The sequence below is a fragment of the Colletotrichum chrysophilum genome, assembly GCF_026319265.1.
Source record: "Colletotrichum chrysophilum strain AFK26 chromosome Unknown scaffold_21, whole genome shotgun sequence".
In the NCBI taxonomy this organism is placed as follows: Eukaryota; Fungi; Ascomycota; class Sordariomycetes; order Glomerellales; family Glomerellaceae; genus Colletotrichum; species Colletotrichum chrysophilum.
Window position 1 is genome coordinate 458,359 of NW_026517308.1, and position 14,814 is coordinate 473,172.

A 14,814-nucleotide genomic window follows, 5' to 3' on the forward strand; every position below is an offset into this window, starting at 1 on the left:
CCTCTTCGCCTGTACTCGACAGTCCTCGCCCTGTACCCCCCGAATCGAGGTTACCGATTGGCCCTGCAGATGTACCTGGATCAGCCTGCTTGCTTGCTCTCGCTGTGTGCCCAGAAACCAGCCAGAGACAGCCTCCCAGCTCCGGTGACCTCCCTCCGCCGGTAAAACCGTCCCCGGAAAAGGTTCCTCGGGCGAGATGAGCTGATGTGGGATCCCCAGCCCGCAGTGGCCAACAAATCCCGTTAAGACGCATAATCAGTTCATCGAAGTTGCTTTTGGCCGAAATGACTGTACACCCAGGAACAGAGACAAGACATGGAACCAGCTTCTCGCCCGCCCGGCGCAGCGACCACCTCCCTGCTCCCTGCTCCTAGAGGATGAGGGGGGGAGGCGACGTCGTGGCCAGCAAGGTGTGCCGCTGCTCCGCTGCTCCGGGCCTACATGGACTGCCCGGCATCGGATGTGCCCTGGCATCTCTCCGTGGATGCTCCAACTACACCAGACGCTGCATACATTCCATGCAACACGAGTACCTCTCTGCCACCCGTACGCCGTACGCAGTACACACTACTATGCGGCGGCCAATATGCACGTTCGGGATCTCCCTATGATCTACCTAACCGTCAGGCAAATCTAAATCACACAGGCTAGTCTGTGCGAAGAACTCCGGCCGACTTGGCGATCTGATCACCAACCAGTCCCTTCCATGTCAACTCACCCGCGACGGAGCGAGCACCATGATTCTTCCCCATGCCGTTCATCAGCTAAAAAGCCTACAAAGAATCCCAACCGGGACCACCACAGGACATTCGTCACACTCACTCATCTCATCCCCAATAGAGGAGGCTTGGTACGTACTCAATATCAACCTGGCCCTGCCCACTCTCAGTTCAGTGACAAGAATATACACATCTGAGAGCCTCTCCTCCTCTTTCTCCCTCCTCTCACCTCACTCACTTCTTCACTTCTCTTCCTCCCAAATATTTTTTTTGTCTTCAAGGAACGCCTAGAGCGCCAAACTTTCGCTGCACCATCTCTCGTTGATTCGACGAATGCCTGCGGTATAGAGAACGACTACAAACTGCGGTCTCCGCGATCCTCCCCTCTCCCCCGTCAGTCACCATGGCGCCCGGCGTCTTGTCCTACTCCTCCTCCGGGACATCGCCTTCGGCAAGTCCTGTGATGATGACCCCGATCGACCACTCTGACACCACTTCCGATGGCTTCACGAGCCTCTCTGTTGGGCCCCTAGACGGCACTGGCCTTGGCATCAACGGCCAGTCGACAAACGGCCACTCCAACGGTCACTCCAGCAGCAACGGCCACTCCAATGGCGCGTCTTACACCAACCCCGTTGGTGGCAGCGATGCCGGCCTGAAGCAGATGCCCATCGCCATCGTCGGTATGGCCTGCCGCATGCCCGGCAGCGTCTCCAGCCCTGCCGAATTCTGGGAGCTGTGCTCCCGTGCCAGAACCGGCTTCACGCCTGTGCCCAAGAAGCGCTTCAACCACGAGGCTTTCTACCACCCCAACCCGGGCAAGACTGGAGCTTACCACGCCGAAGGTGGTAACTTCTTGGACGTCGACCTGGAGTCCTTCGATGCCCCGTTCTTCGGGCTTACAGAAAAGGAGGCCATCTCGATGGACCCTCAGCAGCGTCTGCTGCTCGAGTGCACATTCGAGGCGCTCGAGAACGCCGGTGTTCCCAAGCACACAATCGTTGGAAAGGACGTTGGTGTTTTCGTCGGTGGTTCTTTCGCAGAGTACGAGAGCCACCTGTTCCGGGATAGCGACACGATACCCATGCACCAGGCCACAGGTATGAGGATGACCCCTGCACCCCAGACATTAACGCACGCTAATATGCCCCTTCAGGATGTGCCCATGCGATGCAGTCCAACAGGCTTTCACATTTCTTCGATCTCAGGGGACCTAGTTTCACAGCAGACACTGCTTGCTCTGCGAGTTTGGTCGCCCTTCACTTGGCGTGCCAGAGTCTGCGCGCCGGCGAGTCCACCTCCGCCATTGTTGGTGGCTGCCATCTGAACATGCTCCCTGAGTTTTGGATTTCCTTCTCTTCGTGCAGGTGAGTGAAACCGGCATTCGCGTGGAAGCTTCAGCGTGTTCCGTGATGTTAACAAAGCGCTCTGCAGATTGCTCGCAGACTCAGGCCGCTCCATTGCTTTTGACCAGCGTGGTACCGGTTTCGGTCGTGGCGAAGGCTGTGGTATCATCATCCTCAAGCCTCTTGACCAGGCCATCAGGGATAATGACTCCATCCGCGCTGTCATCCGCGGTACCGGCATCAACCAGGATGGAAAGACGCCAGGCATTACGATGCCCAGTGGCGCAGCACAGGGTATGCATCAAAACTGTCTCCAGGACCGTGAAACCAAACGCTGACGAAAGCTCGTGCAGAGAAACTCATGAAGCAGGTCTACAGGAATGCAGGCCTGGACCCTCATGACACTGGTTACGTCGAGGCTCACGGTACGGGAACCAAGGTCGGTGACCCGATCGAGGCCACCGCCCTCCACAACGTTTTTGGCAACAACAGATCCGCCAAGGACCCTCTTTTCATCGGCTCCGTGAAGTCCAACATTGGTCATTTGGAGGCCGCCTCCGGTATCGCCGGAGTCATCAAGGCTGCGATGATGCTCGAGAGAGGCTTCCTCCTGCCCAACCATGACTTCAAGAAGCCCAACGAGAAGATCCCTTGGAAGGAGTGGAACATGAAGGTTCCCGCCACCCAGAGGCCGTGGCCCAAGAACAAGAAGTACATCAGCGTTAACAACTTCGGATTCGGTGGCACCAACGCCCACGTCGTTCTTGAGAAGGCACCTTTCGTTGCCAATCCCAGAGACAAGATGCTGCCTCCTGTTGAGGCCAAGAAGGTCAAGGGCACCAAGAAGCTGTACGTCTTGTCCGCCAACGACAAGAACTCCGTACAGGAAGTCATGAAGAACCTCGTCGTCTACCTCGAGCAGAGACCCGAGATCTTCCAGCACGATCTGATGGAGAACATTGCTTACACTCTTGGCTCGCGTCGCTCCATGCTTCCGTGGAGGGCCGCCATCGCCGCCGACGACTCTTTCGACCTCATTGAGACCCTCAACAGCGGCAAGGTCATTCCCGGCAAGGAGGGTGAGCCGTTGAGAATCGGCTTCATCTTCACCGGTCAGGGTGCTCAATGGTGGGGCATGGGTCGTGAGCTCTACGGCCAGTTCCCCGTCTACGCTGCTGCCATTGACAGAGCCGACGAGTGCCTGAAGAAGTTGGGCGCCGAGTGGTCCCTCAAGGCCGAGCTCAACAAGGACCAGGAGACCTCCAAGGTTTCTGACGCTCACATCAGCCAGCCGGCTTGCAGTGCTGTCCAGCTGGCGTTGACGGATCTGCTCCGTACCTGGGGTATCCGCCCTGTGGCTGTTGCTGGTCACTCCAGTGGTGAAATCGGCGCTGCCTACGCTGCCGGTATCATTGGCTTCGATGCCGCCATGGCCATTGCCTACCACCGTGGTAGACTCATTCCCATTCTCAAGAAGAGACACCCTGATCTCAAGGGTGCTATGATGGCCGTTGGCGGTACCAAGGAGGAGGTACAGCCCATGATTGACGCTCTGAAGGAGCAGCAGGTCAGAATTGCCTGCTACAACAGTCCTTCCAGCTTGACCATCTCTGGTGACGTCGCCGCTCTTGGCGAGCTCGAGAAGAACCTCGAGGAGAAGCAGATGTTCAACAGACGCCTGCAGGTCGAGACTGCCTACCACTCTCACCACATGAACCTCGTTGCTAAGGAGTACCGCGAGTCCATCTCTGAGCTTCCTCACCCCCGTACCACCGAGGTCCGCTTCCACTCCTCGCTCTACGGCCACCAGATCGACGGCTTCGAGTGCCAGGCTCACTACTGGGTCAACAACCTGACCTGCGCCGTCCGCTTCTCTGAGGCTCTTGAGACCATGCTCGAGCCCGTTGGTGACCACAAGCACGGTGTCAACATGCTCATCGAGCTGGGCCCCCACTCTGCTCTCCAGGGCCCCATCAAGCAGATTCTTAAGCACGTCGGTGACAGCGCCATGAAGATTCCCTATGCTGCTCCTCTCATCCGTAAGAAGGATGCCGTCGAGTCTGCTATGGAGGTGGCCAGCAGTGTCATTCTCAAGGGTGCCATCCTCAACATGGACGCCATCAACTTCCCTAAGCCCGGCAAGAAGCCGTCGCTGTTGACCGATCTGCCCCGCTACGCCTGGAACTACTCCAACAAGTACTGGCAGGAGTCCCGCATGACGCAGATGCACAAGTACCGCAAGTCGCCTCGCAACGATTTGATCGGTCTTGAGGCCATCTACTCTAGCGATCTGGAGCCCACCTGGAGAAACATCGTCCACCTGGACGACCTCCCTTGGCTGCGTCACCACCAGATCCAGGGCTTGACTGTCTTCCCCATGGCTGGCTTCATCGCCATGGCCCTTGAGGCCTCCGCCCAGTGGGCCCAGCGCAAGGAGCTCTCCTTCGAGAAGTTTGAGCTGAGAGACATTTCCGTCATCAAGCCCCTGGCACTCAACGATACTGACGTCGAGATGACCATTAACCTACGCCCCCACCAGGAGACCAATCTCAGTGCCTCTGAGACCTGGAAGGAGTTCCGCATCTGCTCTTGGACCCACGGCAGCGGCTGGACTGAGCACTGCGTCGGTCTTATTGCCCTCCATGGCACCGAGACCAACGAGGTCGACGGTGAGGAGCAGAAGCTTGCTGCTCTCCGCGGTGCTGAGGCTACCATCAAGGCCAGCGAGGGCCCCGACGCTGTCGATGTCAACGAGACTGAGATGTATCAGCGCCTCACTGATCTCGGTGTCGGCTACGGACCCTCTTTTCAGGGTGTCAAGGCCTGCAAGGCTTCCAACAAGTTCTCCCACGGAAGCATCTCATCTGCGGACATCATTGCGGACATGCCCAACCACTACATGACCAGCACTGTTCTCCACCCCACCTTCTTGGAGTCTCTCATTGAGATGTACTGGCCCATCCTCGGTGCTGGTCGCACTGAGCTCAACACCGTCTACCTCCCCTCCTCCATCGCGAGACTTTGCATCTCCCGCGACATCACTGCCCTCACCAAGGAGGCTGGCAGCTCTCTCAAGGCCTACGCCAAGGCCGACTTCTCCGCGACCGAGGCCCGTCCCACCAAGGTCTCCATCTTCGCCACCAACGAGAAGAAGGACATTGTCATCGAGATTGACGAGCTCACCGTGTCTCCCATCATTGATGGCCAGACCGATCTCGGCAACAACCCTGCCCGCGAGCTCTGCTACAAGCTCGAGTGGGAGAACATTGGCGACCTTAAGTCCCTGTCCGGCAAGGGCAAGAAGAACGCCTCCAACGGAGTCAAGGTCGATGCTCCTCTCCCCGATGTTGACGTTGCCATCATCCACGGCGAGTCCAACTCCCAGCAGATGTTGGCCAACGGTCTCGCCATCGCTCTGGCAAGCTCCACTTCCAGACTCCCCGAGATGGGTGCTCTGCACGAGGTCAACACCGAGGGCAAGCTTTGCGTCGTTCTCACCGAGATCGAGCAGCCCTTCCTTGCGAACCCCACCAAGGAGCAGTTCGCTGATATCCGCAACATGATTGCCGGTGTTCAGGGCTGCCTCTGGGTTGTCCGCGGTGCCTACGACAAGGCCACCTCTCCCGAGTCCAACATGATCGTTGGTCTCAGCAGAACCGTCCGCTCCGAGTCTGTCCTTCCCTTCGCCACCCTCGACTTGGATGCCAACAACGAGCTGGACGAGGATGATGCCTCTGCCGTCATCTACGAGATTTTCAAGCTGGCCTTCAACACCAACGCTTCCTCCACCAGCGAGCTTGAGTTTATGGAGCGCTCCGGCAAGTTCTTCACTCCCCGCATCATCCACGATGAGGAGATGAATGAGTTTGTCCACCGCGAGACCAACCCCAGCATCGTCGAGCTCCAGCCCTTCGGCAAGGACGACCGCAACCTGAGAATGGAATTCTCCACTCCCGGTGCTATCGAGACTGTCCACTTCGTCGATGATAACCTCGTCAACCAGTCTCTCGGCGATGACGAGGTTGAGTTCGAGGTCAAGGCTGTCGGCATGAACGTTCGCGATGTCATGCTCGCTAAGGGCCAGATCCCCGACGCCGACAAGCACGCTCTCGGTGTTGAGGCTGCGGGTATCATCACCCGTGTTGGTTCCGCCGTCAAGTCCCACAAGGTCGGTGACCGCATCGCTGCCCTCACCATCACCCACGGTGCCTATGCCACCCGCACTCGCACCACGGCCGCCAGCGTTATGCCCATCCCTCCCAAGATGTCCTTCGTCGACGCTGCCACCCTGCCCTTGGCCTACTGCACTGCCTACTACAGTTTGGTTGAGCAGGCTCGTCTCCGCGAGGGCCAGCGTGTGCTCGTCCACTCTGCCGGTGGTGGCATTGGCCAGGCTTCCGTTTGCCTGTCCAAGATGATTGGCGCTGAGGTGTTCGTGACCGTCAGCTCCGCCGCCAAGAAGAAGCTCCTCATGCAGCACTACAATGTCCCTGAGGACCACATCTTCTACAGCCGCAACACCACCTGGAGAGCTGCTGTCCGTCGTGCGACCAACGATGAGGGTGTCGATGTTGTCCTCAACACCCTCCCGGGTGCTGATGCCCTCAGGGAATCCTGGGCTTGTCTCAGCCGCTTCGGTTACCTCGTTGATGTTAGGAGGAAGGATGGCTCTCGCGCCACCCGCCTCGACATGGGCCAGACCGACAGCAACGCCTCTTTCTTGAGCGTTGACATCTTCGGCCTTGCCGCCGAGAGGCCCAAGATCATGGAGAGACTTGTCAATGATGTTGCCAAGCTCCTTGCTGACGATGAGCTTCGCCCCATCGACCCTGCTACCGTCTTCCCTGTCTCCACCATGGAGACTGCCTTCAAGACGCTGCAAACCTCCCAGGGTCCTGGCAAGTTGGTCGTCGTCCCCAGCGCCTCTGACGTCGTCATGGCCACCCCCTCCAAGGGAATGACGGACCTTCTGAAGGCTGATGCTACCTACCTCCTCATCGGTGGTACTGGTGGTCTCGGTCGCTCCATGTCCAGATGGATGGTCGCCCACGGTGCTCGCAACCTTGTCCTCCTGTCCCGTTCCGGCTCTGCTACCGGCAAGGTCAAGGAGCTCATTGACGAGGCTGCTGCTGAGGGTGCTCACATCACCGTCCGCTCTTGCAACGTTGCCGACCGCGCCAGTGTTGAGGAGCTCTTCAACTCTGGTCTCAAGGGTCTGCCTCCTGTCCGCGGTGTCATCCACGGTGCCATGGTTCTTCGCGTAAGTCCTTTGCCTACTCCCTGCATACACACAACCGCTAACAACTTCTCAGGACGTTCTCTTCGAGAAGATGACCTACAGCGACTACACCCAAGTAACAGAGTCCAAGGTTCAGGGTGCCTGGAACTTCCACCACGCCCTGCAAGACCGCTCTATCCCCTTGGACTTCTTCGTCGCCATCTCCTCCGCCGCCGGTGCCGTCGGTAACAGAGGTCAGGCAGCCTACGCCGCCGCTAACTGCTTCCTCAACGCCTTCGTCCAGCACCGCCTCGCCAACGGTCTCCCCGCCGTCTCCCTCGACCTCACCGCCGTCTCCGACGCCGGCTACGTCGCCGACGGTGACGCCGAGCGCGCCGCTGAGATTATGAAGAACCTGGGCTCCGACACCATCTGCGAGGCCGAGGTCCTCGCCCTCCTCGGTGCCTCTATCTCTGGCAAGACTTCCGTCGCCAACCACCACATCATTACTGGTATGCGCATCACGCCCGCTGTCCAGCCCTTCTGGACGCCCGATGCCAAGTTCAAGGGCATGCGCCTCGCCGCTGAGGAGCTTGCGGCCCTCGAGGCCGGCTCCGGTGCTGTCTCACTCAACGCCGCGCTCAAGGCGTCTCGCAGCGAGACCGAGGCCATGGATGTCGTCTGCCGCGGCCTGGTCGAGAAGATCGCCGCTGTGCTCATGATGGAGACGGAAGAGCTCGACATCACCCGCAGCTTGGCGCATTACCCTCTCGACTCGCTCGTTGCCATCGAGATCCGTAACTTCATTACTCGCGAGTTCGAGGCGAACATGCAGGTCTTGGAGTTGCTGTCCAGTGGTAGCATCCAGACGCTGACCAAGGCTGTCTGCAAGAAGAGCAAGCTCTGCGTCGGCTTTGACTGGAGCAGCTAGATTGATGGTTGATTGAGCTAGTTTGTGTACTTTGAGAGTGTGAGAGCGCAGCATTTCCTTTTTCTTTGACTTGTTCATTTTATCTACAACACACAAACGAAACGGTCACAGTACTGCATGAAGATGATGAAAGCTATTTCCTTATTTCTTACTTAGATTGTTCGATGGAGGAGAACAGGACGATGACGACGAGAGGGAAATATAATTACCTATTATATCATACGGGAAACAAACATGATGTGGGAACAGATGGGAGAAGGCGTATCTACGGAATGGAGAGGATAAGGTGGTTGGTTGGTTGGTACAACGGGACACAAGGGCGACCAGACCACAATGCTGGGTCTCCTTTTCATTATTTTTCTGTATCTCCTTTCCTTGTTTTGCCTTCTATTTCATGTTGTCATGAGTGTGTGTCTCTATGGTCTTTGGGGAGGGGTATAACCGCCTGGAAATTTGCGGTTATGGGATGAGGAATTGGGAAATGGGAAGAGAGAAGAGATGGGAGAGAGACTGGAATCATTGGGATTGGGAGTTTTGATGTCATATTCTTCAGATGTTCTCTGATTTTCTGGATTTGACATGTGGTTTTTAGGTGTGAGATTAGAATTTGCAGACTTTCCTTAGTAAACATGGCATTTATTACACGTCGTAAGGAAACTGGGTGATGCGATTGAGACTATGCATTGGCATATGCTGACGTTGGCGAGACTATGCTATGTATGCATTTAATAGAAGTTGCATACACCAGCATAAGGATGCTGTTGGCAGACTTCCCAAGCGTTTGTCCTAGCTTCTGTGCTGATCCCAATGGCTTCCATTCTGTCCAGGATAAGTTCAGTGATAAAATCATGTAGACCGAAATTCTGGAGAGCCCGCTCCAGCGGCGTTTTCCCCAAGAAGCCTTCCACGGACAAACTGGCGTCAACCTGGCCTGAATCAAGTAAACAACGCGCCGTATCTGCCGTTCCCGAGTACAGGGCGTTATTTAGGGGCGTCTCACCGAACTTATTTGCTTCGTTTGCGTTGACTTTCCCCGTTCCCAGAAGGAATTTGACCACTTCGACTCGGCCCTTTCCAGCAGCATGTGTCAGGGGCGTTCGTGCTGGTAAGTTGACGCAAACTCTGTCTGAATCTACGAGAGCTTTTACGATCTCAACGTAGCCTCCTCTCGCGGCCTTTTCTAGAGGAGTCTGTCCCCAAGAATCCTCGAGGTCGAGGTCGGCTTTGTCAGATTCGATGAACGGTAGAATGCCAACCACATTACCCATCGTAGCAGCAATATGTACTGGGGTATATGATTTAAATTTCAAGGACTTCAAATCCGCTTCTACCTCATCAAAACTTAGCAACCATGAAATGAAGTCGGCCTTGCCGCCCATAACGGCATAGAAGAGAGGTGTAAATTCGTCGTCATCACGAGCATTTATGTCAACCTGACTGGTTATTACTGTTGTTTCATACTCCATATGGATTTCACTAACCACTTTTCTAGACCGTTCGAGGACCATGATAAAAGCCTCTTTGAGACCAAAGTATGCTGCGAGATGAAGACCGGAGAGACCAGAGGGGCGACGTTGGGGACTATGATGTAATTCATACATTGGAAGTCGATACCTGGCCCGAACGACCTCAAAGGCAGCCTCAATATTGGCTTGGCTACCCATCAAGAATGATATTAAATCCTCGGATGGAGGTGATATACTTTTAGCATGGTGTCCCCATTCAAGCGTTGCGTACTCAAAGAGCGGATACGACTCCAGCCGTCTCCTCAAGTCGAGGTCGTCATGGCTAATGCCCTGACTGAAAGTGTTGAAGGATAAATATGTCATGAATGATTCGACGATTAGATGTTGCGCACTAGGCAACCACTGTTCCGCGGTCCTCTCGAAGTACTCCTGGGTGGTGTAGTGAACGAGACGAATAACCCCACTCTCTTCATCGATAGTGACTAGTCCAGCACAGACTGACACAATATCTTCCAGCTCGGTAATATTGTCTTCATCTAGTTCAGTTGTGCCCCTCTCGACAGCAAGAGCGTGTTGTAATTCCAATGTCTCGAGTGGTCGCCTGGCGCACACGATCCAGGACAACGCGTCTTTGGCGAGTGTCTTCTGTTCGTCGAGCTGTCCTTCGATGCGCTCCATGGCCTCTTCATAGGCACTATCATAAGCTGAAGACCCAGTCGCAAGCTTTCTGAGGGCGTCTTTGATGGCTTTTACCGAGCGTTTGCCTTGCAATGAATCCAAGTGGAGTTGTGCTAGTAGAAACCTGGCGAGATAAAATTAGTCGAGCCAGGTACATCAGCGAAACGTTGCTCACATTCCTTGCACAGCCTGAACGATCTTGTGCTTGATTTCGCCTTGTAGTTCCTTGTTCTTCGTCACAGCTTTTGGAAGCTTGTACATGTGACCATTCAGGAATTTCATCACGTCTCCATCACTGGCCCGAATTTCGATTGATTGAGCGTCGTCAAAGTAGCTCTCAATCTCTGGTATGTACCTTGATGTCGCGAAGATATTGACGTTGGCAGTCTCGTGGAGCCCCAGTATCATCGTAAGAAATGTATCTCGATACCCACCATCTCCGCGACATTCATCTAATGCGTCGACGAGTACATAAATCTTGGTGAGATAGGACGTCACAGAACGAAGCCACTCCATGATTTCATCCGTTGACATCGGAGATGAGCCGTACTGATGTTTCTCGTATGCTTTCTCGATTTCATTGAGTCCTGCCGGCATGTACCAATAAAGCTGCTTCAGGATACTGGAGAGTAGTTCTCGAGGCTTTTGCTCTTCGTGTCGTCGGAAATTGCAAAATATGTAGGCGATTCCAATTGTTGAATCCTGATCAAACCGATCTTGGAGGTGCTCAATGACGATTGAAGAGAGCATGGTCTTCCCGGCGCCTGGCATACCAGGGCAAAAAAGTGTCTTTCGATCTTCTTCGATCCAAGTCTGAAATTCTGGAGAGTCAATAAGCCACTGTCCAGTTCCCTCTTGTCTTCTCTCGAGGTTATCAATCTGCTGTGCTGCAAAGTCTATCGGTGTGATCCAGTCGAGAATCTTCTTCTTCTTTTCATCAAGATGCCTTTCGGTAAGTTCTTTGCGTGTAGATCGGACCTCAAGATCGGTATTGACAGCAAGTGTAGTGTTGTCGATCAAGATTTTGCTGTTGATATCTTGACATCGCCGCTGCACATTTTCGATTGCCGACTGTGTCTTTTCGTTAGAAAATGTCGCCTTTAGTCGCTCCCATCCGAAGCGACTCCCGCCAAGTCGCTTCTGAAGGCTTTTGAGCACATCTTCTAGCTCTTCTTTGCAAGTGAAGAGCAGAGCCGAGTCGTCTGAGTTTGATGGTGCGACCAAATTTGACAAGACCGCAGAATGTTTGCCGTCAAAGGCGGATATGAAATCTGAATTCTGGATGAGGTGGTTGTACGTTTCCCAAAGAGTCTTGTGCAAGGCGTCTACCTCGCTCTTGAACTTCTTGGCATCGTCTGTGGCGTCTCGCCAGTTCAAGCCGAGCTTGGTACATGTCGCGAGAATTTGGCCTGCCACGCCGATGATGCCGATGATCCCGGACGGATCCATGTTGAAAGCACTCCGTCGCGCGACGGTCAACACTCACGGCATGCGAGATCACAATGAGTAAGAGGACAAGAAATCAGTGCCCATCGAGATGGAAATGAGGAGAAGCTGGCTGCCAAGAGTCAGCAGCGGTCATGTGTCTGCCAACTCAGCCTACCGATAATCACAGCCCCAAATGCGCATGCGTTTCCGTATCGGCGTCAATGAACCAATCTGGACTAAGAATTTGGAGGCAATGACGGAGCCCACGCATCTCACCACGTAGTCTCTGACCAATCTGATTCGCTTCGCGATACCGGGTTGCATCGAAACGGTTACCCCATTGGCTGTCATCTGCATCAAGTCAGCGGCACGGCAGGCAAACATGCACGCGGATTGAACACTGCCCCATGAGCGGTAATTTTGACAATCCGGGTTCGGCCCCTTTTGAATCCCTTGCTCCAACGTATATATCGGCATGCTCAGCCTGCTTCTGATCTAGCTGACTCTTCAGTTGGTCGCTTTGCGTTTGACAAAGTCCAGTCCACCCCCACAATTCTTGGGTAGTGAGGCGCAAATGGCGCGTTATGTCTTGAGGGCTATGACGGACTTACGAACATGTCATGATTTGCCAAATCTCGTATTGATCTGTGATTTTGGTCTATGAGAATGGGATGGCGCAAGATTCTGTTCGAATTTTGTGGCGAACATGCAGCCAACCACTCAAAGTTGGCTTGACTTCGAGTGAGAGCTGTCAGAGAGAACCCGGGGCGATGGATGATCTAATCTTAAGGTTCTGACGCCTGGTGTTGATACCCACGTGGATCTCATAGCGTGCTTCCGGAAGCCTTTCTCATTCGTGCTCAAAGAGCGCCACTGATGAACTCCAAAGAAAGAGTGATCGCGGGGAAACGCTCGAACTGAACACGAGGAAACTCTTTTGGGAACGAATTACCTAAGAGATGGGATTTGTCTGAGTTTGCAAGACATTGCGGCGTTGGTGGCAGAAAGTTGTTCAATTGCCCTTTCCCCAATCGATTTGCCGACTCACAACAATCTAAGATCAACGCGAAAGCCGGTTAGCGGCCATGGTGAAAATAGCCGCTTCCGACAGCTCAGCTTAGTTGCAAAGCCACGTCCAAGCGAGCTAGCTCTAGGTTCGTGTTCTAGAGCCCACACAGCTGGGAATTGCCAAGAAGCCAGTGCCAACAGAGTTAGGCCCCTGGCTTGAGTAAGCTCGGGTTATGCGCGTGAAACGACCATTCTCTCGCGAGCTGCTCATCTCGTGAATGGACCACTAATAGTTCAGCACGCGATGCCGCCAGTTGTGCATACTATTTTGTACTCAGGAGAATGCACGGCCTGGTTTGGGGAGCTTGCGGGGAGCTTGCGTGCTGGCAGGCCGAGAACGTTCAATGCTCTCGTTGCCGAGAACACCTAGACTCGCTTGCGTTGCTGCTGATGCACCTTTAAAGGGAGCAAGAGACTCCTAGACTTTACGAAGATGACCTTGTTGGCTGCTCTGCAATCCCTGAGATTCCCGGTTGATCACTCCCTACTTTGGGGTCCACTATGAGCAGCGCCGCGGTTTGTTCCATGGGTCGACAATGAGAACTGTTGGAACAAAGATAGAAACACTCAAGGTTGTTCCAACTGCAGAGGCAAACACTCACTTCGCCAGAGGCACAACCTTGACAAACTCAATCTCCGGGGCACAACGAAAAGCGTTGGATTCTTAAAGTCGCGTGTGGGAAATGCAGGGCAGGCTCTGCTCTCCCTATTTCTCACTCGGAGTCTTCAAGACCATGTCTGGATGAGACCACGACCATCATGTCATCACCGATTCCGAAAACCGAGTCTCAGGCATCTGTGCAAGTCTACGAGATGTCCTCTCTTTACGCGGGCTCACAGCGCGAACTTCTTCCGACTCCACAGAAGCATGGGCACCCGCGACAATGGGGTAAGACACGAAAGATGTATGATACTTGTCTTATCATCTTTCTGGAATTCTTCACGCATGTACAAACGTCTCTGTATTATCACAAGCGTACTGACTCGGTGGCTTTTAGTACCATGGTTAGCACTGCAGGAGTAAGTCTGGCCTGACACAGTTTGGCATACGATGAATACTCACTCCTCATCAGGCGCCGATCTCTGAACATCTCCACCGGGAATCAGGTCTCAGCTCAGTTGCCGCAACTGCTTCACTGGTCTCAACCTATCTCGTCGGTCAAGCAATTGGAGGAGTTGTCACTCCCCCATGGTCGGAATCTTTTGGCCGTAAGAAGCTTTACGTCATCAGCACGATCCTCTATAGCATTTCATGCGTCGTGGTGGGAGCCATGCCCACTATCCCTGTCATCATCGTCGGACGCCTTGTGGCGGGCCTCCTGTCTTCTGTCCCGACGGTGATTGCTGTGGGTAGCATTGAAGATATGTGGGATACACAAGCGAGAGTGTGGTGGGTGTTCACATGGGCATTGGTTGCCAACCTCGGTATTTTGTTAGGGCCGGTGTTCGGCGGCTTGATAATTGAACCCCTCCACTGGTGAGTCATACACGACCCATGAGTACATGAGCCGATGAAGAACTGACACCTTTCTAGGAAATGGATCTTCTTCACGTCGGCCATTGTAACTGGAGTGGCAGCGGTGCTCTTGTGCTTGATCAAAGAGTCGCGACCATCAGTTGCCTTGGCCAAGATCGAAGCTTCCGAAACTGGTGTCCGCCCAAACATGCGCGAAAAGCTCGACCTTGTTCGCCCCTTAAGGCTTTTCTTTACTGAACCCATCGTGTTCATGGTTGCGATCCTGAGCGCAATTGCCTTCGGACTTATTTACCTCTTCACGGAGGTTCTGCCGATGGTCTACCTTCATCTCGACTTCCAACATGGCTGGAAGAACATTCCCTTTCTAGCACTTGGAATCGGCATGGTCTTGAGCGTTTTCACGAGGGTTTACGACTCCCGCCTACTCGCCAAGAAGACTGCAGCCTGTCTTCCGATCACACCGGAATCAAAATGCATCGGCTT

At 54.4% G+C, this 14,814-nt stretch overlaps 2 protein-coding genes across 2 annotated transcripts; one reads left to right on the plus strand and one right to left on the minus strand.

Moving 5' to 3' along the window:
- Nucleotides 1-1,122: 1,122 nt before the first annotated feature.
- Nucleotides 1,123-8,214, plus strand: COL26b_003748 (putative PKS-like protein biosynthetic cluster; the record flags this gene model as incomplete). The annotated part of the gene is made up of 5 exons (XM_053176639.1): nt 1,123-1,819; nt 1,945-2,086; nt 2,154-2,359; nt 2,419-7,325; nt 7,378-8,214. 5 exons carry the CDS (start codon nt 1,123-1,125, stop codon nt 8,212-8,214), a joined length of 6,789 nt encoding a protein of 2,262 aa, XP_053039498.1.
- A 1,788-nt stretch (nt 8,215-10,002) lies between these two features.
- On the minus strand, nt 10,003-11,807 carry COL26b_003749 (uncharacterized protein; the record flags this gene model as incomplete). The annotated part of the gene is made up of 3 exons (XM_053176640.1): nt 10,003-10,010; nt 10,073-10,482; nt 10,534-11,807. The coding sequence occupies 3 exons, from the start codon at nt 11,805-11,807 to the stop codon at nt 10,003-10,005; spliced, it is 1,692 nt and encodes a 563-aa protein (XP_053039499.1).
- Nucleotides 11,808-14,814: the final 3,007 nt, after the last annotated feature.